This window comes from Hippichthys cyanospilos, chromosome 11 (assembly GCF_059441005.1).
Source record: "Hippichthys cyanospilos isolate Australia breed blue-spotted pipefish chromosome 11, RoL_Hcya_1.0, whole genome shotgun sequence".
Classification (NCBI taxonomy): Eukaryota; Metazoa; Chordata; class Actinopteri; order Syngnathiformes; family Syngnathidae; genus Hippichthys; species Hippichthys cyanospilos.
The window spans coordinates 18,337,819-18,362,515 of NC_142379.1; the positions used below are offsets into that span (position 1 = coordinate 18,337,819).

Genomic DNA, 24,697 nt, shown 5'->3' on the forward strand with positions numbered 1-24,697 from the left:
TGTGAGTTCTGCACTCTTTTGCATCTATTTCATTGTAGGAAGTTTAAACTATTATGATATGGGCCCTTAAAAATGTCAAAATTAAAAATGTGCAAAAAAAGGACCATGGCTCCAGTGACATTATATACATCTTGTTTAGTATAGTCCCTGAAATTACGACACAAATTTGGAGCCTTTTTATTGGCTTAATGATCCAGCAGCTTTAATGATTTCAAGCAGCTAGTTTTGCAGGCAAGAAAACTCTTGGTATTCGTTGTGCAGAGGAGGAACATCTAGAACTAGGAATAATGAACCATAACCAAAACAAACTCAAAAAAGTATATGCATCTATGGACATGTCACTATAAGCTCTTCTGCAGTCTCCTGATGATTGAAAGGACTGATAATGCCTGTTAAATTATTTAGAAGTGTGGGTTGTCAGGTCTCGTTAATTAGGCTGCTGTCCGACAATGTTGAGTCTACGCACTCCACTCCTTCCAAAATTTCAGGACTTCATTCAAGACAGACCTGTAGGATGAAAACAGTTTTCAGACAATTAACTGACACAAATTACAATGGCAATACTTGACTCAACTTGGGTGGCAAAATATGGCATTCCATGACAATAAGATAATACGGATATGTTGGAATAGTTCATGCGAGTGTACAGTGCAGTGTCTACTTGCCAATGTTTGAGAACTATCTGTAAGACAGTACACAAGGTTTTCATGAAAACTACACCCATTAGAATTTCTTGACATGACTGCAATACTTGTGTCTGTGAAGATTTGGGGAAGCTAGCAAAAACTTTGGTCCATTTTTGGGATTGTATGTGAAATGAGATTTAGCTATGTTTCTTTTTTTTGGCAGGGCAGAACAGTAGCAGACTAGATCGCGCATCTGCCTCACAGTTCAGAGGCCCTGGGTTTAATTCCAGCTTGCCCTGGCCTTCAGGAGCGGAGTTTGCATGTTCTCTCTGTGCTTGTGTGGGTCTTCTCCAGGCACTCCGGTCTCCTCCCACATTCCAAAAAACATGCACGGTTGCTGTATTCAACATGCCAAATTGTCTTTCGGTATGATTGTGCGTGTGTATGGGTTGTTTGTGTGCAATTGGCTGGCAAGCAGTCCAGGGTACCCCCCACCTACCGCTCGGAGACAGCTGGGAAAGGCACTAGCAAGCCAGTGACCCTAGTGAGGATAAGTGGCTATAGAAAATGGACAGATGGATGTTCAACTGCAAACCAAGGAACTAAAAATGAAAACCACACAAATTGTGATTTCTAAAATTCTCTGGGACAAGTGAGTTTATCTAACATTAACTGAAGGATACCAATGATTTTTGACAATAACTGTGTGCAAATTTACTAATTGTAAACCATCAACAAGCTTCTTCTTGTTATGTGACCTACAGTCGTGCTTCCATACATACCATTCGCAAATTTGCACTGTTTGAGAACCTCGCTGAAGCCCTCACAGAGTTTAAGATCGCTTTGGGATTGAGCGCAGTCGATGAACTGTTTGAGCTCATAGGAACAGGCTTGCTGCGGGGTATTCTGCTGCTGGTAGGGGGACTGTGCTTGATATGGCTGGGCCTGGTAGGGCTCCTAACATAAAAAGGAAGAAATTGACATACATTTAAGAACAACTAGTTACAACGAGTTACTATGTATTACAGTGCAGTTAGTTCGAAAAATTTGTGAAATGCTTGTATAGTATTCCCTCATTTACCGAGATTATTGGGGACCGGAAAACTACAGTGCTAAGTGAGTTCAACCATAGTAGGATTTACACCACCTTGATTGCCTTCCCTTTTAATGCAAGAAAGGAGGCCAAACAGGCATGTGTCTATTTGGGCACAAGCTTCATTTTCATTTTCAACAGACACAACATCAGACGGTGATGAGAAGCCACTCTCTCTCCTCACAGCACCAAAATATTTGTATCGCATGTCCAATTGCAAACAACATACCAGCAACATACAATGAATGAATTAAGAGATGTTTAACCTGGTATGTGACATCAGGTCGTGCAGGCTCTGAGCTACCCCCACTGAAGGCTCCTGTCATGGCATGGCCAAGGGTGTGTCCAACCGCAGAACCCACCGCTACCCCGGCAGCTGTTGTCGCCATTTGGGCAAACATACCGGGCTGCCTGGGTGCTGCTGCTGGAGTAGCAACAGCGGCTGGAGGTGCATGCATTGGTACAGGTGCATGAGAAGGAGGGGGTGGCGGAGGAGGTGCCCGGCTGTGAAGAGATGAACAGAAAAGGTAAATAATGGCACCAGTAACAACGGACTTGGTGAAAAAACACCTAATATCAAGAAGAAAATGCAGAACAGGTGCAGAGAAACGTGTGCAAAACGTTTCACCTGTGTCGCTTTTAACCTAGAAGTGTCAAGCTCCTGTCCCCTAAGGCCAATATCATGCTTGTTTTAGGAATTTCTTTCAGACACACTTAATTGAGTGTAATCATTGTAAGGGTAGTCGATAAGCTAGTCGTTTTGAATCAGGTATGCTGGAGAGAAGAAATATGCAAAACACGCAGGCTAGTGGCCATTAACGGTTGGCGATTGCCAAATTTGCTTAAATATGTTACTTTTAAACAATTATTTAACTTTTCTATTAACATTTTCCATACCGATATTGTAAGCTATAAAGTAGCAAATGAAGTCAAGTATGATTATGCAATGAATTAGTGTAGAAGATAAACCTTAAGTATAATCCTTCCTTTGTTTGTAGTAGGAGAAAGAACGACAGCCAAAACAAAAAGTTAAATCATTGAAAGGCTAACCTATAGTGGATCATTCATATAGCGTCACGATTTGGCTGTGCGGTCTAGTCATCAACATGACCTTGATGTAACCGTTATTTCAATTTGACCGAATTATAAAAGCATCCCACATAATACTAACGTTTACATAAATGCAAATCTTAAAACTTAGAAACAAAATGTATTTTTTTGATACAAGTATTTTTTTCTGTTAGCTCAGGCCAACTCGTAGCGCGACAAGGACAAGTTAGCCTATGACTCAATAGTCACGTTGCTTAGCTATTGATATTCGCAACATTTACCTTGATGGAGAAGGCATCCTCGATGTTCGGCTTCTGCTTCCTCTCGGCATGGTGTCAAAATACAAAACTTCCTTTTACAAATGTGTTCCCTGAGGAAGAACTCTGGTGTAACTTCGCTACCAGTCTTCAGCTAATGCGTTTATCTAGCGACCTTTCACTATTCCGGAACGTTCCGTGTTACATCATTTATCTGCCGAGTAACTTCCGGTGAGTTAAACAACAAGGTCATTTTTTGTCACCGTACTACTTTTTTTTTTTTTTCTTTATGGAGGAGGGGTTAACGTATTATACGCACATTTATTTAATGCGACGAGGAATGACGACGAATGAAAACGATACTTCCACATTTTTATTTCAACTTTAATATATGCGAATGTGACAATAGAATCAATATAAACTAAATTAGCATTCCAATTTATAGATTACAAAATATTACAAAGCATATCGGGTCATACATCTGCACACTACAGGAAATGACTTGGTTTAAAAAAAAATAGAAAATACAGCACAAATCATGTACTATAACATAGTATTAGGTTTAAGTAATTCCTTCTTGCTTAGTGTTATCTGTTTTCCTCTTCAAAAAAAATACCAGGAAATGTGAAGAGAGTGCATGCTAATCCCTTTTCCCCTTCTTCCTCTTATTTGGATTTCCATGCCACTGTCGGCGTCCATCACCATGTCCCGCTCTTCGCTCTGCCCAGGCAGGCATTGGTGCCTCCATTTCCCCTGGACGTCCTCCTCTGTCCGGTACGTGGCCCATCATTTTCTGGTTACCAGAAAAAAACAGATATGTGCCCACTAAGTTTCATTAAAAAGTGCAGTCTTCACAGCTGTTCACGGTTTTACCTTGTAGATGCTTGTACTAGTTCCGGCTTTGATTGGCTCAATGTGGGATTGATCCTCTCTGGTAGCCAGGAGATGTGGGAAGGACACTCTGGACGTAACCGGGATGGATGCAAAGGGAGGGACTGAGGCAATTGCTTCACTACGCTCCTGTGTATGAAATAGTCATAATGTCATCTGATAGAAGGATTAAATAAATGTGAAGTAAACATTTTGGGCAGGCTTATACGTATGTCATTTGAAAATACTGCGCTTCTTCAAAAGTATTCCGTAAAGTTATTCAAACATATGTTGATACAGTACATTTGTTCAAAGTCTTATGAACATATTTGTAAGATGTATGTTAAATGCTAGAAACATTTTTTTTCCCTTAAAAAAAAAAATGCTTCAACATGGCAAAAAGTATAATCCAGAGCTGTATTTTATAGAAACACACAGTAATAATTAGTGTTTAAAGAATTTGAATAGTAGCACATTCATGACTTACTGTGTCATTGCGATACTACGAGGGGCGTTCACTAAGTAATGCCCAAGACCCACTTCCCATAGAAGTAAATCGACAAAAGCATTATTAATCTTTTTTTACATAGGAACCATCCAGAGTTACACATTTCTTCCTTCCGTCCATGCAGCTCTGGAGAACGTTTTTGTAGAACACCCCAGATTGGTTGTCTGAATACGATGAGACTTCAGAAATCAAAGCTGCATCATCTGGGAAACATTTTCCATTCAAAAACAACTGTGGCTGGGAATAGGTGAAAGTCAGAGGGTGCAAGGTTGGAGAGTAGAAGGGATGGAAGCTTTTGATAGCTTAATTTTTTCAAAAGTGGAGCATAATAGGGTCCTGTAATTCCGGTATCCTTTGCCAAAAAATCGGTCATCACTACTCCATCCTGGTCCCAGAAGACTGTGAGCATGACCTTGCCAGTGGAGGGCCGCACCCCTGCCATCTTTGGGGGTGGTGAGTCCAAGTGCTTCCGCTGCATTGACTGGGCTTTGGTCTCTGGATCATATTGATAGACCCAGGTTTCAACCAGTCTTTTGGAAAACGTTTGACTCATCGTTTTGACACATCTCCAAATTCATCCTCGAGCACTTGGCGCTTTCTCGCCTCCCTAAATTTATCACCAACCTGGGAATCCATCTGGCCGACATCTTATGCATATGCAAATGGTCATGAATGATCGTTTCCACACACCCTGTATTAATCTTGAACTCTTGGGCTATTTGGCAAATACTAACGTTTCGATCTTCCAAAATGACAACCTCAATTTGACTTAAAGGGAGGTGACCAGGTGTGGGAAATGTTCCCACCTATTTCTGGCCATGTTTGAATTCACGATTAAGAGTTTTTAAACTCTACTTCCTCAAAAGTATGGTATTGAGGTCATCAAAGTATCCTGACAACCGACTCAAGACATCTCAATTTCATCAATTACATCTCAATCAACTAGATATTAACGACTGCATATTTAATTGAAGACATTATAAAGACACTCCAAAAAATCCTGGGGCGGGGTCTAGTTCACCTCTATGTTAAATCACATTTCACTTTAACATTGGACAAGAATGTTGAAACTTTGTAGGTAGAATTTTTTTCCATTCTTCCTTGATGTACAGCTTCAGATGCTAAGTCTCCGTTGTCATGTTTTACACTTCATAATGTGCCGCACATTTTCAGTGACAGACAGGTCTAAACTTCTGGCAGGTCGGTCATGTACCTACACCTATTTTGGTATGAAGCTACACTGTTGTAACGCATGTAGAATATGGTTTGTTTAGAGTTTTAAATCAAGACTCAACTGTGAGTTGCAACAATGAACTCAAATCAAGCACTCAAGTGTTTTTTTTTTTTTTTGGAAGAATCTTTCACTGTCTGCTGAACTGCAAATTGCTGGCCGCCACCATCATGCTTTAATTTTGCTCACAACTAAAAAGAGAAAGAAATTGTCTAATACCCTGCATCTAAAAAAAGTCAAGTGAGATCATTTGTGAGACGAAGTAATATTATCTTTTTTTATTGTGCTTAAGACATTCCTACCTTTTGTTTTTCTCCCCAAGCAAATGACTCAAGTGAAACTTGAAAGCGTTTAACCATCATTTGCTGTCGACAGCGATAGTCGTCAGTCAGAACTCGATTGATCTGTTCCAGCTGCCTCTAAAGGTATGAAGACATTGAGTAAAATATGAAAACCACACTATATTACAGAGAAAAAAAAGTTAATGGTGTCAAGTAGGACAAACTACAGAATGAAAAATATCCATACCCATTGCTCTGTATTGAGAAGGGCACGTAGAAGAGGATTTGGCATGGCTTCCCCAGGAAGACGAGCAATTCTTGTCTTCACCTGCATTGTACATAATATCACCATAACATACTGTATCATTGCAGTCTGTAATGACTCACTTAAAGCCTGTCCTCTGTAAACCATCTCACCTCATGCAGCACATCAGAGTGTTGAGAGGATGTATCCATTTGAGAGGATGTATCCATGTTAAGATCGTGAAGCAGCAAAATCCACTCCGTCTGTATCTCAGCCGTCCTTTGGTTATTGTTTGCATCACTGTCTTCACGTTCCTGACAATACACGGTCCTTTCTTCCACTCTCTGCTGTTTTGCAGCTTCTTCTCCAGCAAGTTCATCACCAGAATGCAGCTCTTTATACTTGTTTATGTGTGCTGCTTGCAATTCTGAGACAAGGAACTCTGCAAGGTTTCAAGCAACATTTAAAGGGTTTCTAACGTTATCTAAGGCTTTTGGGACAAGCTATCTTCAAACATACATAAGTAGTGCAAACAGCTGCTTTTACCTTAAACGAAAAGGCCCTTCAAATTATTTCTCACCAGTGATTTTGAAGAGGACAGAAGGCTCTAACGTCTGTGAGGTCAGACCGGTGAGAGGAGACTTTAAGTCAGAGAGAATATTTTGAAGTTCTCTCACTAGCAAGACACTGCATCTCCCACCTGAGTCTGCAGTATGAAAAAAAAAAAAACAAAAAAAAAAACTACTAGGCACATGGAGTTGACAATAACAAATTTGAAGTAGGCAGAGGGACCACTTGCACTAATATCCATCCATGCTTTTTTAATACAGCTTATCCTCATTAGGCTCACGAGGTTGAGTAAGATACATTTCCATTTAATCTTTTGTAACTTCTTTTTATTTTCATATATTTATCCATTCATATAACTTCATTTACCTTTTATCCATCCATCCATCCGTTTTATAGAGCCGCTTATCCTCACAGGGGTCGCAGGCTTGCTGGCGCCTATTATCAGCTGGTTTCGGGCAGTAGGCGGGGGACACCCTCAACTAGTTTCCAGCCAATCGCAGGGTACACAGAGACGAACAACCACTCACGCACCCAATCACAATTTAGTATGTCCAATTCACCTGCCATGTATGTTTTTGGAGTGTGGGAGGAAGCCAGCGCACCCAGAGAGAACCCACACGGGCTCGGGGAGAACCTGCAAATCCACACTGGGAGGCCGTAGCAGGGCGGATTTGAACCGGGACCTTTGAACTGTGAGGCGGACGTGCCACCAAGCCGCCCTATTTACCTTTTATGTGCAATAATAATTTATTATTCATCAAGTACAGTTTAAGGTCAAAGTTCAAACTGAGCATTAATACAGTTGCTTACATAAATGTTAAATACACATTTTATGAATGAACCTTTTGCCTGTTTTTTTTTTTTTTTTTTAATTAACAACTGACCTAGGACACCAATGTATTTGAATGTTGGCCAGTGTGCCAAAACGCTTTAGAAACACGTCACTAATGCGTTGTAAAGTGGGTAGAAGCTATGTTTTACTGTACCGTGCTTTCATACCTTGAAGCTCCGGGCACAGACACTTCAGCTGGGATCCAAGCCAGTCTATCAGTGGACATGGAAGTTCGTCACATGTACACCTTGATACACAGCGACCGCCCTGGTACCTGGGAAGAGAATAATGACAGAATAAGTTCAAATTTAATGCATTGGAAATTCAATCAACATAAAAAATAAGCAAGGTTATGATGCGCGTTTGTTGTACGTACACTTTGCCAAAGTCTAAAACAGACCAATGTGAAGTTACATGGCAGCTCAAATCGTACAACTGCAGTTAAATATTACTACTTACTTACCCTAACGCTTTAATTACAGAAATCATCCCGGGACTCCTCTCCATGTTTTATTGACTCTATTCCTTACCAGATGAGATGAGCGTTTGTGCATGTTCTGGTACAGTATTTGCAAAAACAGAAATAGTTCTGTTTACTTGTTTCACTTCCTGATTTGAAGGAAATGAACAACAAATTGCTTGTCTATTGCCCCCTGCTGTCCGGAGAGTGAACTCATGGGAAGAAGAATTAATTTCCGACGTCGACGATATAATACGAATTTTAGATCGAAATCGAAACGATATTCTACAGCAGAATTGTTACATAAATAGAAAAGAGAAATATAGAAATAGGTTGTTTTTTTTTTTTACTTTTTCACAGGGTTAGAGGGTAAGCATGTAGCACATGCTTGAAAAGACAAATAGTACAGCTTCAACAAAGCTGTAGCATGACGAGAATATTGTGTCAAAGCTTGTTTATTATTAGCATTTAAATTGAACACAGTATCTCAAAAATTTAGCCATGGGGGGGGGGGGGGGGGGGGTTCTGATGTAGTAACAGCAAAATACAATTTACTTTTCTTGGCATTACAGTGTGTTGACCTGTGCATTACGTTATATATTATGTTATTATAAGCAATTCTGGATGCTTAGCACTATTTTCCTTATGTCAAGGAGGTTTGAATATCAGCTCAGGCCTTCCTGCACGCTTCAGACGCAACTCAAGACAATGGAAGCATAAGGAGCCATGATGCACTTGTGTGCGTGTACCAACTCCCTGCTGGGACCTCACCGCCATATGTGCTGGTGCTTTAGTCCCACAGACAACAAAGCTTGCCGTGCGTCAGGATGCGATGCTTTTATTCCTTTGATATTGCCCTCTGGGGGTCGACCTCTGACCCTAAGCAGCAAGCCTCACAATACCAGCAGACGCTCTCCTCTACTTGGCAGCCTTGATCATCATTTGAACCCCCGTGCTTTCAATCTAGTGACAGACGTGCTAACCGCTTTTTCACTGTGCTATCCCGTTATCGTTGATAAGATCATCATTATTATTGGCGCAAAAAGCACCCAAGCACAATAATAGATCAAATCGCGGAGAGCAATTAAAAAGGAATCTTAATTAAAAGAACGCAAACGGTTGCCAGGTGATACAAGCCGACGCCCTGCGCAAACAGTCAGCTGCAGATGACAACGGTGCCCCCCACGCCCTCCCCGCCCCACATAAGTACTAGACTACTGTCAGTCAGGTGTCATGGATCACGCAACGTTATTGCCATTCGCGTGCTGCGTTCGCTTATATACTTTACACTACTTTGAAGTGAGGGATAAGGAGTCATGAACCGGCCGTGCGAGTGGGGCTTCTCAGCCAAGCAAATGGGCCTGGAGGAGGACTTCTTCATCGACTACGGCGAGGAGGAAATAGTCGATTACCAAGACCCCGGTCAGCTTGTGGCCGCTTTGAAACAAAAGGAGGAAGAAGTTATTTTGGCTGCCCAGCTGGGAAACGCGTTGCTCCTGGAAAACCGTCAACTCAAAGAGCAGAGCGACAAACTACATGAGAAGTACGTGGATAAGGTGGAGGTAAGACTTTTCAAAAGTCAAAGACGAGGTCTGTTTGTGGGGCTTTGTCTAATTGGAGCGCTTAATTTGGGCAGCAGACGGGATTTACAAGTACGTACAGTGTGTGCTCTTTTCTAAACTGGATTTCTATGTGTGGAAAATCACTGATCAGTGCCATTTTCCTTCACGTGATTCCGCAGATTTGATGGATTTATTATTTTATTCTGACTCGTACCAAATGTTTCACGTTTACCTAAAATGTGACAAAATCTGAAATAACGCGTTCAATATACAATCGAATATAGCATTGTTTAAGGCATCGAGGCAATCAATCAAAAATCGTTTGCCATTTCTGCACAGTTACAAATTTAACTGTACAACTCTTAAAATATCAAATAGTGAGGGTTAGCTGCTCGATGAATGGATGGCAAGCGTACTATGTTACTTTGGGGACCGCTGAATCCGTCACGATTGTACATGTCCAAGTACAATTTGAGATCGGATAGCTAGCATGCCTTCTGACTTCTCGTATCTCAAAAGTGGGTGCTCAGGTGCTGTATATGTATGTAGTTGTGCAGTGTTTCTACTTGAGCTAGACAAGAGGGACAAAAATAACTGAAAATGAGGAACATTTTATTGCAACTTCAACACTGTCCTCCTGAGTGATATTTGGCAAACCCTTAATATGTTGAAACAAAGTTTGATCAAGATTGAATACTGTAGTTTTCATTTTAATCAAATACTATTAGACTAGTGATGTTTTTACTGTGAGTGGATAATATTTCAGAACTTCTTTTGATGCAGACACTATTGGTGTAGCAATGTGCAAAATTGATTTCTTTACCAGAATGAACCTAGCTCCTCAGCATTGAATCAGTGTTTTTTTTCCCTGAATTTAATTTAAAAAAAAAAAACACTTGAAGATGTTTATCCTTCATGTGGTGTTTGTGTACCCCTTCCCAACTCCCAATCCTTCACATAGGAGCTGGAACAGAGCAATCATGAGCTACGCTTGAAGCTGAACAACTGCCAGTCTCAGTGGGAGAGTCAGGTGGGCTACCTGGAGAGGGATGCAAGGGAGTTGAGTGCTCAGGTGCAGCAGCTCACTCAGGCCTTGTGCCAGGCTGAGTTGGATAAGACACGTGCTCAAATGGATTACAGTGAAAACACGCAGCAACTGAAAGAGAAGCTCAACACAGTGAGTTCCACCCCCCCCCCCCCCCCCCCCCCACACACACACACACACACACACACACACAGGTCAGGCTGTGTGTCAGAATAGTTTACTTCTATGTATTGAAAGGCCCACAAGGTAATCAAGTAACAACAGACATAGCTCCAAAGCAGATAAGTCAAGCAATTGACCCAGTCCACCTCATACATGGACACTGTGTTCTTTATGACACACAAGGCTCAGGGGAACAGACTTTTTTTTTGTGCTCTCATCATAAAGCAATGTGTGTTTTCATTCAAACAGTAAAGACCAATTAAACTACCACTGTTTTAGTGGGATACAAGGAAGCTTTTTTTTTTAATGCCAATGCTGTCATGAGCAGAGTAATGTTATCAAGAGAATTTGGACTATAACCGATGTGTTTCTGGGTGTATTTCAACTTGTCATAGCTCATCTGCTTAAATAAATTATTCAAGTTGATTGAGATTTAAATATTTCTTGGCAATGATTGTTTTATTGTGCCCTAGAATGGCGCAATCATACACCAAAGCGAAATGCTTTCTGTGTTTATATTACTTGAGGCAGAGATTTTGCGCATTCCTAAATTCTATGATTTAAAAGAAATATATCCCAAAGTATATCCTAAAGTATCAGAGCTCACAAAGTTGATTTATACATTCATGTGATTGGTGTCATATTGAGTCTGTTCCACTTTAGCCCAAAACCACTTGAAAGCGGTGTGATGTAAATTACACATAAAATAAGACAAAAAAAAAGGCTGATGAAATACTCACTTCTTTTGGTAAGGTAATGAGGAAAAAAATACTTTGATAACTTTACAGACCAAGTGACAATTGAAAATGTGAAGATTGACAAATAGATTGCTGACCTGAATTTTTATATACAGAAAAATGTGTGTGTGTGTGTGTGTGTGTGTGTGTGTGTATGTGTGTGTGTGTGTGTGTGTGTGTGTGTGTTTTGCAGTACTACATGATACCGTATCACAGTGTAGCTTATTTTGGAACACAATGTTTGTCCTTAGCAACCTTGTTTTTCACGTCTTAATGGAAAAATGTATGTGGCAGTATTCAGGTGATTCATTTGTGATCAGTCAAACATTGTTAGATGCTAAGGAGGTAGTGTTTAGTGCAAAGTTAATCGTAGCAGTGACGTAATTTAAGGACTTCTTATCACCTGATATATGAAGCTGATTGGGCTTTATGATCCTAGGAAGTAAGTGTAAAATTATTCTTGTGTATTTCATGTGTAGAAATGTTGGGAACTCATGTTTACAGATTAGTTCCTTGTGCCGGAGACGAAGAGCAGCTAGTCAAGTATTTAGTTCTTGCTTGGTTAAAAATGAATCCAGAATAACACTCCCCAATTCTGTGTCAAGGTCCACAGAATAACAGATTGTGATGTCGTTCAATTTTAGAGCCTACTCTGGATACCAGAAACTCTGAAAGTGCAGGAAAAAGCCAATTTAGATCTTAAAAAAAGGCTTTTGAAGGCGAAAGAGCTGGAGTAACTGCTTTGTTTGGCTTGTGCTGTGTTGTAAAAGTTATAGGATTGAGAAAGTGTGAGGAGGAACTAATGAAATCTCTTTACCCGGTGTTGACCTGGTGGAAGGTGCTAGGCATTTGGTGAGTACAGTCGTAGTTTTGCGTGTACAGTGGGGCACCTCTAGTTTGTATTAACAGCATAAACCAGGCATTTTGGAATTTTATATTCAGTCGTTGTCAGAGTTTTCAGTGTTGTTGATTTGGTCACTGTCACACAGAAGCACACAAAAGCTTTTCCATAAGTGTTTATTTGAGTTGAGGTTACTCAACTCTCCTATACACAATAATACACAAATATAGTAATCTGCCAAAGACCAATTTCCAAACTTTTTGCATTTTGTTCAGAAGAAGACTTTTTTTTGCGTGTGTGGACCACTTGAGTGGATTTGTTTTGCTTATGTAGAGGGAGCAGCAAACCGATGTGAACAGGAAAGCTTTGCTATAACATTGAGGAAATGTTTGTATGAAAACAATGTCACCAGTGCAGCAGTGACTGTTTAGATAGTCGCTCAAGTGTTCAGAAATATGCAGTTAGATATGATTGTTCACCGTTCTCCCAGTTATGAGAATCTGTCATAGAGTTGATATTGGACTGTACATGTCATTGCACGCTCTTTAAATGATCTCCACCTTGGAAATTGATTGTATAGATTTTGCAGGTATTTGTAGGTTTCTGTATAAGTGTATTAGTGTAACCTAGATTGCAAACATTGAGACCGTGTAAACAAAAGCTTTATGTTGGATGATGTAGATAAATATATATATATATATATATATATATATATATATATATATATATATATATATATATATATATATATATATATATATATATATATATATATATATATATTTTTTTTTTTTTTTTTTTTTTTTTTTTTAATGTGAATCATTTGCTTAATGTTGAATGTTTGGGCACTTTGCAAAAGAACTAACAACACAGAAAACTACAAACTAATACTGTGTGTTATTAACACTTATGTTACATTTGAAGTTTGCTGATAAACCATGAATGGCCAATTGTGTTTCATATTACCCTTACGAATTATTAACTTTTATTGTTACATTACTAAATGTACAATGCAGCAGTTTCTAGAACACTTGATTGTTAAGTTGACAGGGCATTTTTTAATCATTGATGTTGATGTGCTACATAGATATACAAACACACACACATCGATAGTCAATGGGCAGTCAAATATGGACAGTGTTGTTCAAATGTAACTATTTATTGACTACTTCCCATGTTTTCCTACCCTGGGTGGACTTTACTGCTTAACATCAGTTTGACATCATGGCGATAAGTCTACAAGTCTGGGCTGTGTAATAGCTGAATCTGTAAAATATTGGCATCCAATCTGAGACTCTAGTTTCACAAGCTGTTAATGGGAAAAAATCCTTCACTTTGGATTTCTCTTCTCAGAGGAAATTGTCAGTGGAGTACAGTAATCTCTTTGCAAGCAAGCATCGCAGAAAGGGAAATACAATAACAGACATATACAGTATTGGAAAGGTATAAAACTTTCATTTGCTTTTTTAGGTGGATCTAAAGCGCAAATAGTCCCATCTTCCCAAGGGAAAGCCATTCTTTTTATGAGGGACTTTTCTGTAGCTTTGCTTGGCATCTACCCTATACTGTAGCTTTTGGGGTTGGCTGGGGGGCCCCAGGTTCCATGTGAGGGGATATTATCTCAGTCTTTGTGTTTCTAACAAATGGAGCATTCTCCTTCCATTTTCGTTCCTGCTTTTTTTCTTGGCGGGTCGCTGCCTCTATTGTGATAGGGGTCTGTGTTGATGAAACCAGCCGGTAATTAAGGCATCTGCAGGAATTGGGCTTCTCTTCTTCATTGTCCGTCTGCAAGCAGCTAGGTTTTGCTCTTGTTCATTATGTGCTGTATGCACCCTCGCGCCTGCCTCACTTCCTGTTTACACGCTTCCAGACACGTACACTCAAGCTGTCCCCTTTAGCCTCTTGATGTACACCATTTGAACTCTCTGACACATTGTTGTCCAATATTGCTTGATGATATCATTTTTACCAAGAAGTCCTCTGCTCCATCTGGCACATGGCACACTTTTCATTTTGTATTATTTGGCCATGATGGGACCTGACAGCGACCCTCCAAACTGCTGAGTAAGGTCCCAGACATGATGGGAGTGTTGAAGAGAGGCCAAAATCATGAGGCCTCTATTGTTTGCATGCTTGGATTCCACAACACAATCTCCTATGAGTAGGGAAAAAATATATATATGTATGTATATATGTATACTTTTTGGACTGGTACTACCTCCATGTACTGTACATCATATTATACTTCAAGGAGCCGGTCACAGAATACCCCAACACACATTGTCCTCACATTTCAAAGGAGAAAAACAATAAATGGAAACAACGGAATAGTACACCATATTGTTACTTAACATTGTCTTTAGATAGAAAAAAGGTGGATAAATGATCAATAACAGGGCTTGACCTGAGACCTCCTGTCTCAAAGCTCCCATAAACCCGAAATAAGATTGAGAAGCTCACACACAGATAGACATACTAGCTACAGCTGTTTTTAGTTTGGAGATTGTGGTCTCAATTCTATTAAACTTCATGCCCCGGGCAGATTTTAGGTCTAAAGTCAACACATTCCATTTTATGTTTGTATTATGTATCCCCTCCTTTATGTTGCCATCTATAAGTTAAAAAAAAAACCTACACATGGTGTTTACAGTAAGTACTATGTACCGTTTCCAGGCAATGGAAGTGGAGAGGGTCTTGTCCAGTGAGCTGCAGACGCTTAAACGAGACATGGAAAAACCTACAAACCACAACAGACCTCAGGATGAGGAGGTGATCAGCGCCATGAGAGAGCAGGTAAACATTAACATATATGAGACCAAATTTGTTTAAACATAAACTGTAGTTGGGTCTAGTAAAGTTTCTTTGGCACATGCTGTGCATCAATGAATATTTTTCAAAAAGCACTGTAACAAGTTAAACTCACTCATAAACATACTCTAGTTATTGTTCAAATTAAAGTAGTGAAGTGAAATAGAGGGTGTTGGATTTCATTCCTATATTATAATTACCTACTTGCCTTGTTATCTTGATCACAATAAATATCATTTACTGGGGTTCTGTTCACTCAGAAAGTTCTTCTAGTTAGAACGAGGGACAGTAGACCTGGGGAAATTGCGGTCGAGCGGTTCACAAAATGCAAGGTCTCCATCTCTTTTTTTGTTTAGTTTGGCACACGAAGACTTCGAGAGAAATCATTTATATATGGCGTAGTGAGGTTAACAGGAAGTATGCGTACATTACCCATCATCATTATTATTGTTTTTGTATGATCTCATATATCATTCAATATGTGTCCCAAGTCAAACTTGACGGTTTTAAGGAGCTCCCCATCCCTTATAGAGCACGTTACAAGTTGTAGTTCTGTGTGAGTCCAGGTGTTGCGCCTCACGCAGAGGGAGAAGGCATTGGAGGAGCGTTTGGAGCATGTTTGTCAGGAGAACGCAGAGCTGAGAGCCAACTTAGCCTCTTTGAACGCACGTCTGACAATGCAAGAACAACTCAACCATGAGAATAACCAACGGGTAGGCACCCACACATCACACACACATTAGTCTTTGCTAGTGACTGACTGAAGACACACATGCAAATGAAATATACGAGAAGTAGACACACCACTTTACCAAGATGTGTTTAATAAAAGTTATTACATCCTAATAAAATTCCCATCGAGCACATTCCAGTAACAAAAGCAATTTAAACTCAGGGTTGCTGAGACTTTCCTGGAATTTTGAAAATCGTTACTTAACATTGATTACAGGATTTACTTGTTTTCTATTTGCTGCAACTTTCACCTGCAGGTCTGAATAACACACGCTCATCAAGTTTTATGTTAAGTGGATGTAGGAATCTGGCATGTCCGGATTTCTCACACTCACGAGTTGAAAAAGTTGTGGCTCCAGAAATCTATCACCATCAATCTAAAGCCCGGATCACACGGCTGGATAATTAGCCAGATTTCAGCCCCAATTCCTCTCTTCCAATGCTCCGATTCTCCTAAAGTTTCCAAAGATAATCTTAATGGATCTTCCTGCCGTGTGTGGTGTCCTCAGGCTGATCTTGACCGCTTGGAAGGATGTTTGCACCACTCTCACCTCATATCGGCGATATTCAACATGTCGGATTGTTTTAGCCCAACTTCTCACCGTATATGGTGTGCTCCGATGACAAATGAGCACACAGCCGGTTGACAGTGACCTGCAGCCAATGAGTGTGAAGTGACAAGGCGAGGAAGCTCAATAAGGAATCCCGAATCGAGATAGTTTTTGCACAGCAACAGAAAATCCGGGCTGGCGCGGTCTCTTTCTTTATTGACCAATGCCTTTTTTTTCGCTTTTGTCAGACCAAATAACTATTGTCATGTCTCCTCTTCATCCACCATGTTTGTTTACTCATGTTTAATCTCATGCTTTTGCGAGATATCTCGTTTGGAAGGAATATTCATGAAGCCAATTTATTTGTGTGGTATGTGTTGTTTTTTGCTGGGTGGGCTGCACACCACACTCTGTACATTCAAAGCTGTTATGTTAACCAGGCTATCGTATTTAGAAATGTTTGATACCACTTTTTTCAGACCGATAGACGTACGAGCACTAAACTATTGAGTAGTTACCTAGTTACATTAGTACTTTTCATACACGAAATCTACCTCCTCCCCAAAAGTAGAAAAACCTTCCTTTTTATAGCATTTTCCTTAATGTTTCATGAAATTAATGTTCTATATTTGTAACTTGTCATTTTTAGTTGTTATCATGAAACTCTTTCAAAATGGCCATTGTGATAATACCATCTATAAGGCCAGATACCAATACTTGGCGAGCTTGATTATTTAGCCACTAAATATTTGGCAGCAAACTGTTGGGGGAAAAATGACTCAATTTGTGATGAGGAAGCATGCAATTTGCAATATTTATTTTGTAAACTTCAGTTTGGCTGAAAAGTAACAAATATATTTGTTGTCAATTTGAATATGTTGGTGACTAATAAAGGCACTTATGCTTGTCTGAAATTATTTTTTTTGTTTCGTTTCCGCAAACATTTGCGGGTCCTTGAAAAACTTGCTTTCCAAAAACGTTTGAGAATTCCTGTTTTAAAGGAGTTGGAGTTGCTGTTGTTTACAATCTTACACTTTCAGTTTTGCTTTCCCGTAATCTAACAAACAACAAACAACAGCTGCCTGGAGTATATCCTTACTTTTCAGGATTTTGACATGCTGGCCAATATTTTGATCTCTCGCTTGTGTTTTTTTTTTTTTTTCTTCCTTCAGCTTGCTGAAGCTTTACAGGAGCTGGAGGTGGCAAGATGTCGCTCGCACCAGCTTCAAGAGCAGGTGGAGGAGCTTGAAGAACAGGTGTCCCTGCAAGAATCCAAGAGCTTTGGCGATGCGTCCCTACTTTCTGAGTTGGACACGGCTGACCTAGGAGTTAGTAAAGAAGAGGTACCACTCTTTTTATGTCTGTCAATATTCTGAGACATCCTAAATACTGTACTGTTGTACTGTGCAAAACTTATCTGTTTATGCTCTAATGTGCTTCAAAGACCAAGGTACGTTGACCTGATAAAGCGTTATGATGTAATTTTCCTCTCATGCATTACTAAATAAAGTAACCAATTAATTTAAAATACATTTAATGTCTTTGAAAAATAAGAGAAAATGACTAGGGAGATCATCAAACCCTACAATCATAATCAGTCAGGCCTACTAATAGTATGAGCTGTTCAATAGTTTTTTTGTTTATCAGCTGCGTTGTTGGTATTTTCACTTGTTGCTCTGATGCTCCAGCACATGTACATGCAAAACGTTTGCCACCTTATAACTTGACAAGTATTTGGGCTACAACCAGCTATTATTTTTAATAATCATCTGTTTATTTATTTATTTATTTATTTTCCCCCCTCAGTCAGATTCATAAAAGCCTTTTTTTTTATCTAATTCTGTCTTGGCTATTTTCAGGCACCCTTATATTTAAAAATATTTACAAAAATAATTATTAAAAAAATATTCACCTATACCGATACAAAGTACCCATACACTAGATATTAAATAAATATTTTAAAAAATAATGACTAAATACATGGGAATGAATGTCAGGTCTCTGAAGATTGTTTTCAATATTTGCAAATACACACAATCATCTGGCAAAAGAGATTACTTTATGAAAATGTATTGAAAAAATATAATCTCAGCAAAAAGCCATTTTATACAATTATGTTTAGACGATATCATTCAACAGAATGGAACTTACCGTACATATACTGTATTTTCTAGGTTTCTACCTATCGGTAATTGCTTTGTTACACATTTCAGAGTTGTTGTTTTTTTTCTGCAACAAAAATTTCACTTTATGTACCACATGCATGTTTTATTACTTCTGTATATAAACACATTTTGAATTGAATTGAACTACTGAAGTAAATGAAGTCGTCTGCAGTTTTCTGATTTACGAGGTATACCTGCTACATGCTTTGAAGTTAACGATCAACATAATCTGCCTTTTCTCCTTTTCAATGCAGCTAACAGAAGAAATCAGTTTGATACTTCAGTCACTGCTGCCACTAGCCCAAAACAGTGCAACATGTTGCACGGCTACAGATCCAGAGGAGAACCTCAAGGGGGTTTTGCATCAACTGAAGACAGTGGCCCAAAGTCTGACGCAAGATTCCGGAGCACAGGTGACAGGAACTATAACATTTGTTTCTTTCTTTGCTGCTGTGGTATGGTGGAATCTCCAGAAAAGGTGTACCATATTTATCTGAGCACAAGTTGAGTTTTTTTTTCCTTATTTGGACGCCCCATGTTAAGGGGGGTCGATTTATAACCGCATAACTCAAAACAGACCAAACAGACCAACATTAATTTGAATATGAAATAATTACTATAATTACAGTTACAAGGCTTAAAATGATTATACTGTATATACCTGTAATTTGATATTGTATGCATCCGTTTTAGAGTGTTTGCACAGAATGTCAAAAAATGCACTTTCATCAAGCGGTGCCTTATTGCCTCTTTGTTGTCAACAACGAGGCAGATTGGATCATTTTTCCGGCGGACTTTGACGCACTATCAAAAGGAAAAGACAACTTAACTTGTCTCCGTCAGCCCTTGGACGTGTGCTTGAACAAGCAATAAGCAACCCAGCAACTTTCTTGTCACTAAAAATACTGAAGTCTTATGTAATAAGACATTACACTACGTGTATCTTTGTCCTGTTTATTATATGAATTGGCTAATCATTACAACAGATAAGTAAAATGCTTTTCTAAGCCTTTCCTGAATGCCAGTGTGCTTATACTACGTGACAGTAACAATTTATCCCTGTAACTCATTATGTCTTCTCGGCCCATTGTCTGCCATGAAAAGTATACAAATATACTAAAAACGTCAGCATCTCTTCTGAGCGGCAGTTTGGAACAAATGCGTTCCTGCCATTTGATCGTTTTGTTCTTCCTGTAATGCTCCAGGAGCTGCATCATGCTTTGTTGCCTGGGCACGGGATCCATGTGGGAATTTGAGTGCAGTGTATGGTTTAAGATATCAGGTGACACAGTGCTGCTGGGGAGGGTTGTGACCCAAGTGGGTCTTTATGAGAGGTCTCATCTGGGTGCTCTCATTTCAGTCGTTCTCTGCGTCATAACCATGCAGTGCAACTGTACGATTTACATAAAAATGGAATTCTTTAAAAAGGCTTTATCTTTCTTTTATCAAGCGGAGTTCTGTGACAGTTATGACGTGATTAAAATTATTCATATAAAAAAGAACAATTTCAAACAAAATTTCTGACATCAATAAAACAGATTACTAACTCTGAAAGTCCTTTTTCAATGGATTCACTTGTATAACTCAAGTCATTAATGCTCTCGTAGTGCAGTATTTTTAGTGTAAACATTGAGATTAAAATGGAATTAAATAAAGATGTAAACTGTTTTTCCCCTCCCAGAACTTGCAGCTGCAGCAGGAAAATGCTGCAATGAGGCAGAAACTGCAAAGTGTCAAGCAGCAGGCCGAAGTTGCCCAACAGGCCATCAGAGACCGAGATGAAGCCATTGCCAAGTCAGTCATCCTTTCTGCTAAATCTTACAACCAGCTATCATATTTGTAATGTGTGTTCACTGATCCTTAAAAAGCCCCAAAAGTACTACATTACTTATTCAAAATTAAGGTCTTTTTATCCTATGTGATGCAAGTCAATTCTGTAATCTGCTGTTAACATGCAACAATCTTGATTTATTGTCATCGGACAACCCTCTTAAGAAATTGTGGAATTTGCGAGGACTTTGCAATCACTATAAAACTGATTGTATGTAACTGCTTTAAATAATTTGCAGGAAAAAAATACTCTCCCTACTTACACTTACACTTTTTATTTTATTTTATTTTAAGCCCTCCACGATTACAGGTAAAAAATAAGTCAGAACAGGTTCATCCCATTTGAATTCACAGAAATCCCCAGAACCTCGAATTGCGTGGTGGCTATTCCTTTAGTTTCTTATTTCAAAGGAAAGAACCCTGTGTTTGAGCATCTTAGCTCAAACGTTTTTTGAGTTTTGGGCCCTCAAAATTTGGCTGCCACACCCACTTTTGGCATCTAGGCATTGCCACGCTAAATTTGGGACCTTATTTGGATTATTATTATTTATTTGGATTATTATTTTCTGAGTTATGATCATCATACAAAACATTTGTTTGACATTATGGGGATCCATATTGTGAAAAAAATGTGTTGGTGGGGTTTTAAATGATTTCTCATCCTACTTGTCAAGTATGTATTTAGGAAGTTTCAAGTCACCCGGGCCTTTGATCGGGGCACCAGAGTACTTTCAATATGGCTACCGGCCAAAATAACCCTTTCAGACCTGCTAATTCAGACCCCTTGTTGGCCATGTGGCCACATGATGACAGGAATGACCTTTTTACATTAACAGTCATCTTTCATCAACATTTCAAGCCAATGAAAACATTGATTATTCGACTCCTTCACGATGAATTATACCTTTTAAATATTGCACTGTTTTGGGATCGTTTCTGAAAAGTCTAGAAAAAGTCTCGTTTAGCTGTTGTTCTTTCTTGTTGATGAAGGTAAAAACAAGTACTGATTCAAAGTCAGGATAATATCAATGTAATGCACATTATTACATGTATTTTAACCCTTCGTACATGACATAATACCTGCTCTACATTTTATTTGTTAAGCATGATGGTCATGAATAGATTGGAAAGTGTTTGAAGAGGTGTCCGTAGAGAAAGTGTGTGCGATGACATGGAATGATCCAACATTTTGTCCTAAAGCACACAGATACTATATACAGCAGGGGTGTCCAAACTCGTTCCCCGAGGCCCGCTGTCCAACATGTTTTCCAGATTTCTTTCCCTAGCACACCTGATTGAAATGATCACGATCATCATCAGGCTTTTGCTGAGCTTGCTGATGCCCTGATCATTTGAATCAGATGGGACAGGTGGATCTCAAGAGTTTGAGAGAAAATAAATCACTGTTGACCCAGTGGGAAACCTGACACCGGGACCCGGAGGCAGGGTTTCCGGGTGTGCCGTTATTGTTGATCGTGGCCCGGTACAAAGTCAACCGCGATTGACTGGTTTCACAATCCTTCTCTAATCTGTTCATTTAGAAGTGGTAGTGCTTGAAGAACGTCCAAGTAATATTGAATGAAATGTAATGCTAAATTATTTTCCATACTCATTTGTTGTAGGAAAACACTGATGGAGGCAGAGTTGGTCCGAAGTAAAAATGAAATGATGTGCCTCAACAACCAATTATTAGATGCTATTCAACGTAAACTGGAGCTTTCGCAGGAGCTGGAGGCCTGGCAGGTAAAGTCTTCATTTCTGTTCCCATGTGGGTTCTTCTGGGTTCTGTTTACACTGAAAAGAGTTATAGATTTTGACAATTTGTCACAGTGAAAAGGTCTTTTGGAGTCACTTGCATTTGCAGAATATGCACTTGTTTTTAGTTTTCAGCCTGGATGACTGGCAGTGCCAAAATACTGATGGGGAAGCACGGCACTGTTGTACCATCTGTACTTGTAATTCTCCTTCAACAAACTGCACGTACATTATACTGTGTAAATATGGATCTGATGAAAAGGTTACAGTAATGTGTGTGTGCTTTTTTTAAATTACATTCCCATTTTGTGGTCCAGTTTTCACATTTCACCTTCCTTGGTCTTGTAGCTCGGCTTTGTACAGAAGATCCAGTCAAGAAACCTGTCAAACTCGATATAAACTGGCGTATGTTTTATATAAATATATGAGATCATCACACTCCTAAAAAAAATGATCATGCAGCAGTCAAAGGTGAACAGTATCATCTGTTGAATTTAATCCATCACCTGGCTTAAGCACTTTACATAAAACGTTTTTCATTATGATGACCAATTTAAAAAAAAATGCAATTTATGATGTAGTAATTTAAAATTCAGTCATTTCATTTCACACTTGTCTTTTCTGAAGACAACTATTACATTAAGCTTATGCTCACCTTTTAAACAGGACAGTTGTAAAATCTCTCTTGCTACACCCTGGCACATTCAGGCTCATTGTTTTTGCCAGTTGAACACACATAAATTATATCACCGGTAAATTATACAATAAGATATGTCAGCCTCTATTCTGCAGATTCACGTTTTGAAGCCTGAGAGTATAGATACAGTGACCAACTATCACAATGTAGCCATAGCCAAACATTAGTTTTCTTTTCCAAGTTTTGTGTGCTTTGCTGTGCATGTAAATGATATCATACCATACAATACAACTACATTGTCTCTTACTTATTTATTTCTAATATTGTACATGCTTGACATTGAAAGCATTAGCAATTTTCATTTAAAAAAAGAAATGGAATCTAAACAAAAATGTACATGAGTTATGCACTATTCACAGAAGAACAAATACGTTGTTGAAAAAATGACTTAGTGTGGAGAAAAATCCCAAACTCATACCAGGGTTGAATGGCTTCTCCCTTTGTTTATAATACACATCAATTTTTGTTCACAAATCTGTAGTACGCACCACTGGTAATGTCCATTTCAATTTGTCTTTGCGTTTGCTTAGGACGACATCCAGATCGTCATCAACCAGCAGCTGAGGTCACAGCAGCAGTCAGAGCAGCCACAAAAGAAAATCACCACACAAGGAATGTCATTCTTCCGCAAGACCAACAGGACAGCATTTCCTTGGAGTGTGGAATCTAATCAGGACAAGGCCCAGGCCCCGTGGCGGGACTGGTTAAGACGAGGCAAAGGGGCATCATATAACAAATAAATTAAAAGCAACCACAAAGACATTTGTGATCACAAATGTTTGTCATCAAATGAACAACAAAGTTTATTTAAAGTGAAGCTTCATTTACCGTGACCGAACCTGGAATATTTTTTTCACCGTTTTTGCAAAGGACTGTAAATATTGTTTATTATTCTTGAAATAATAATGATTTCATTTGTTTTTTCATTGTTGTTTTATAAGACTTATTTCATTGAGGCAGCTGGGACTTCGCTGTTAATTAAAAACTTACCACGTCAGATGTACCAGTTACATTGTCTACACCTCTTAGTTTGCCGAGTTACAGAAAAAGTTTTTTTTTATTTTGGCACCATTTTTGGAGGCATATCTCTAAAGCTATTCAATACATTCAAGAAGTCAATTTTCTTGGTTTATAATAATCATTACATCTTCCAGTATGGCAATGTGTAATTGAAAATGTGACTACATTTAGAATCATTTTCATTGTCATATATAATAAACCTTTCCAGTGTGTTCCAGTGGGCATGAGAGGGGAGTAAATTTTGCGGCGAGTGTTTTGTCTTTCTGTCATCATTATTAGTACTGTAGTTGTAGGACTGTATTGTATTTCTCCCATCAAATTGTGCTGACGTAATCCCATGTACCGCTCACAGCCTCTAGGGGACGTATTTAAATTGCACATCCCAGCACCGAGTCTGGCCACCTCACTTGACAAGCGCCATCTTCCAGCCCAGCCTGCGTGGCGCACTATGCAGCATTATTGTCTGCCACATTATCTGTAAACGTTTCTTTCCTACGTTCATTGTGAACATTGTTGTTGCTACAAATGGATGAAAGGCAATGTAGCTGCTTGTTTACTTTTCTAATAATATCTCTTGAAACAATAAACAGGTGAATTGCAAATTGAACACTGGTTCATTATTCTGTCATCACTTTTGAGTTTTATCTGTACTCTCATCACTTAACGTTTGTACCAGAGTTTTCATTACCATATGTATTTTGGCAGTCGATCTGCTTTGACAACAATGTTGCTCTCGTTTGGTGGGCATATATTTCCACATTTGAAGAGGC

At 39.1% G+C, this 24,697-nt stretch overlaps 3 protein-coding genes across 4 annotated transcripts; 1 reads left to right on the top strand and 2 right to left on the bottom strand.

Moving 5' to 3' along the window:
* Nucleotides 1–161: 161 nt before the first annotated feature.
* Nucleotides 162–3,243, bottom strand: chchd2 (coiled-coil-helix-coiled-coil-helix domain containing 2). Its single transcript, XM_088427816.1, has 4 exons — nt 3,051–3,243; nt 1,986–2,223; nt 1,409–1,583; nt 162–507 (listed from the first exon to the last, which is right to left on the bottom strand). The coding sequence occupies exons 1-4, from the start codon at nt 3,098–3,100 to the stop codon at nt 497–499; spliced, it is 474 nt and encodes a 157-aa protein (XP_088283942.1). The 5' UTR covers nt 3,101–3,243; the 3' UTR covers nt 162–496.
* Nucleotides 3,244–3,389: 146 nt separating this feature from the next.
* On the bottom strand, nt 3,390–8,192 carry LOC148416245 (protein FAM98C). Of its 2 annotated transcripts, XM_088427654.1 has the most exons (8): nt 8,026–8,192; nt 7,730–7,836; nt 6,741–6,866; nt 6,334–6,602; nt 6,164–6,244; nt 5,938–6,054; nt 3,900–4,046; nt 3,390–3,819 (listed from the first exon to the last, which is right to left on the bottom strand). In XM_088427654.1, the coding sequence occupies exons 1-8, from the start codon at nt 8,067–8,069 to the stop codon at nt 3,667–3,669; spliced, it is 1,044 nt and encodes a 347-aa protein (XP_088283780.1). In that variant the 5' UTR covers nt 8,070–8,192; the 3' UTR covers nt 3,390–3,666. The 2 variants fall into 2 exon arrangements, with proteins under 2 accessions (XP_088283780.1, XP_088283781.1); XM_088427655.1 differs by lacking the exons at nt 7,730–7,836; nt 8,026–8,192 and adding an exon at nt 7,097–7,695.
* Nucleotides 8,193–8,914: 722 nt separating this feature from the next.
* LOC148416246 (BICD family-like cargo adapter 1) lies at nt 8,915–24,534 on the top strand. Its single transcript, XM_088427653.1, has 9 exons — nt 8,915–9,584; nt 10,546–10,761; nt 15,043–15,162; nt 15,744–15,890; nt 17,633–17,803; nt 18,880–19,038; nt 20,307–20,419; nt 22,078–22,198; nt 23,438–24,534. The coding sequence occupies exons 1-9, from the start codon at nt 9,339–9,341 to the stop codon at nt 23,645–23,647; spliced, it is 1,503 nt and encodes a 500-aa protein (XP_088283779.1). The 5' UTR covers nt 8,915–9,338; the 3' UTR covers nt 23,648–24,534.
* The last annotated feature ends 163 nt before the right edge of the window (nt 24,535–24,697 follow it).

Excerpts from the sequence above, each read along its gene's own strand:
- chchd2 (XM_088427816.1), bottom strand. The coding sequence starts at position 3,100 with ATGCCGAGAGGAAGCAGAAGCCGAACATCGAGGATGCCTTCTCCATCA. Across the intron at positions 2,224-3,050 it reads AGGATGCCTTCTCCATCAAG|CCGGGCACCTCCTCCGCCAC; the intron begins GTAAATGTTGCG and ends ATCTCTTCACAG. Across the intron at positions 1,584-1,985 it reads GACCTGATGTCACATACCAG|GAGCCCTACCAGGCCCAGCC; the intron begins GTTAAACATCTC and ends TTTTTATGTTAG.
- LOC148416245 (XM_088427654.1), bottom strand. The coding sequence starts at position 8,069 with ATGGAGAGGAGTCCCGGGATGATTTCTGTAATTAAAGCGTTAGG. Across the intron at positions 7,837-8,025 it reads TCTGTAATTAAAGCGTTAGG|GTACCAGGGCGGTCGCTGTG; the intron begins GTAAGTAAGTAG and ends TTCTCTTCCCAG. Across the intron at positions 4,047-5,937 it reads CTTGGGGAGAAAAACAAAAG|GAGCGTAGTGAAGCAATTGC; the intron begins GTAGGAATGTCT and ends TTTCATACACAG.
- LOC148416246 (XM_088427653.1), top strand. The coding sequence starts at position 9,339 with ATGAACCGGCCGTGCGAGTGGGGCTTCTCAGCCAAGCAAATGGGCCTG. Across the intron at positions 15,891-17,632 it reads ACCATGAGAATAACCAACGG|CTTGCTGAAGCTTTACAGGA; the intron begins GTAGGCACCCAC and ends TTCTTCCTTCAG. Across the intron at positions 19,039-20,306 it reads CGCAAGATTCCGGAGCACAG|AACTTGCAGCTGCAGCAGGA; the intron begins GTGACAGGAACT and ends TTCCCCTCCCAG.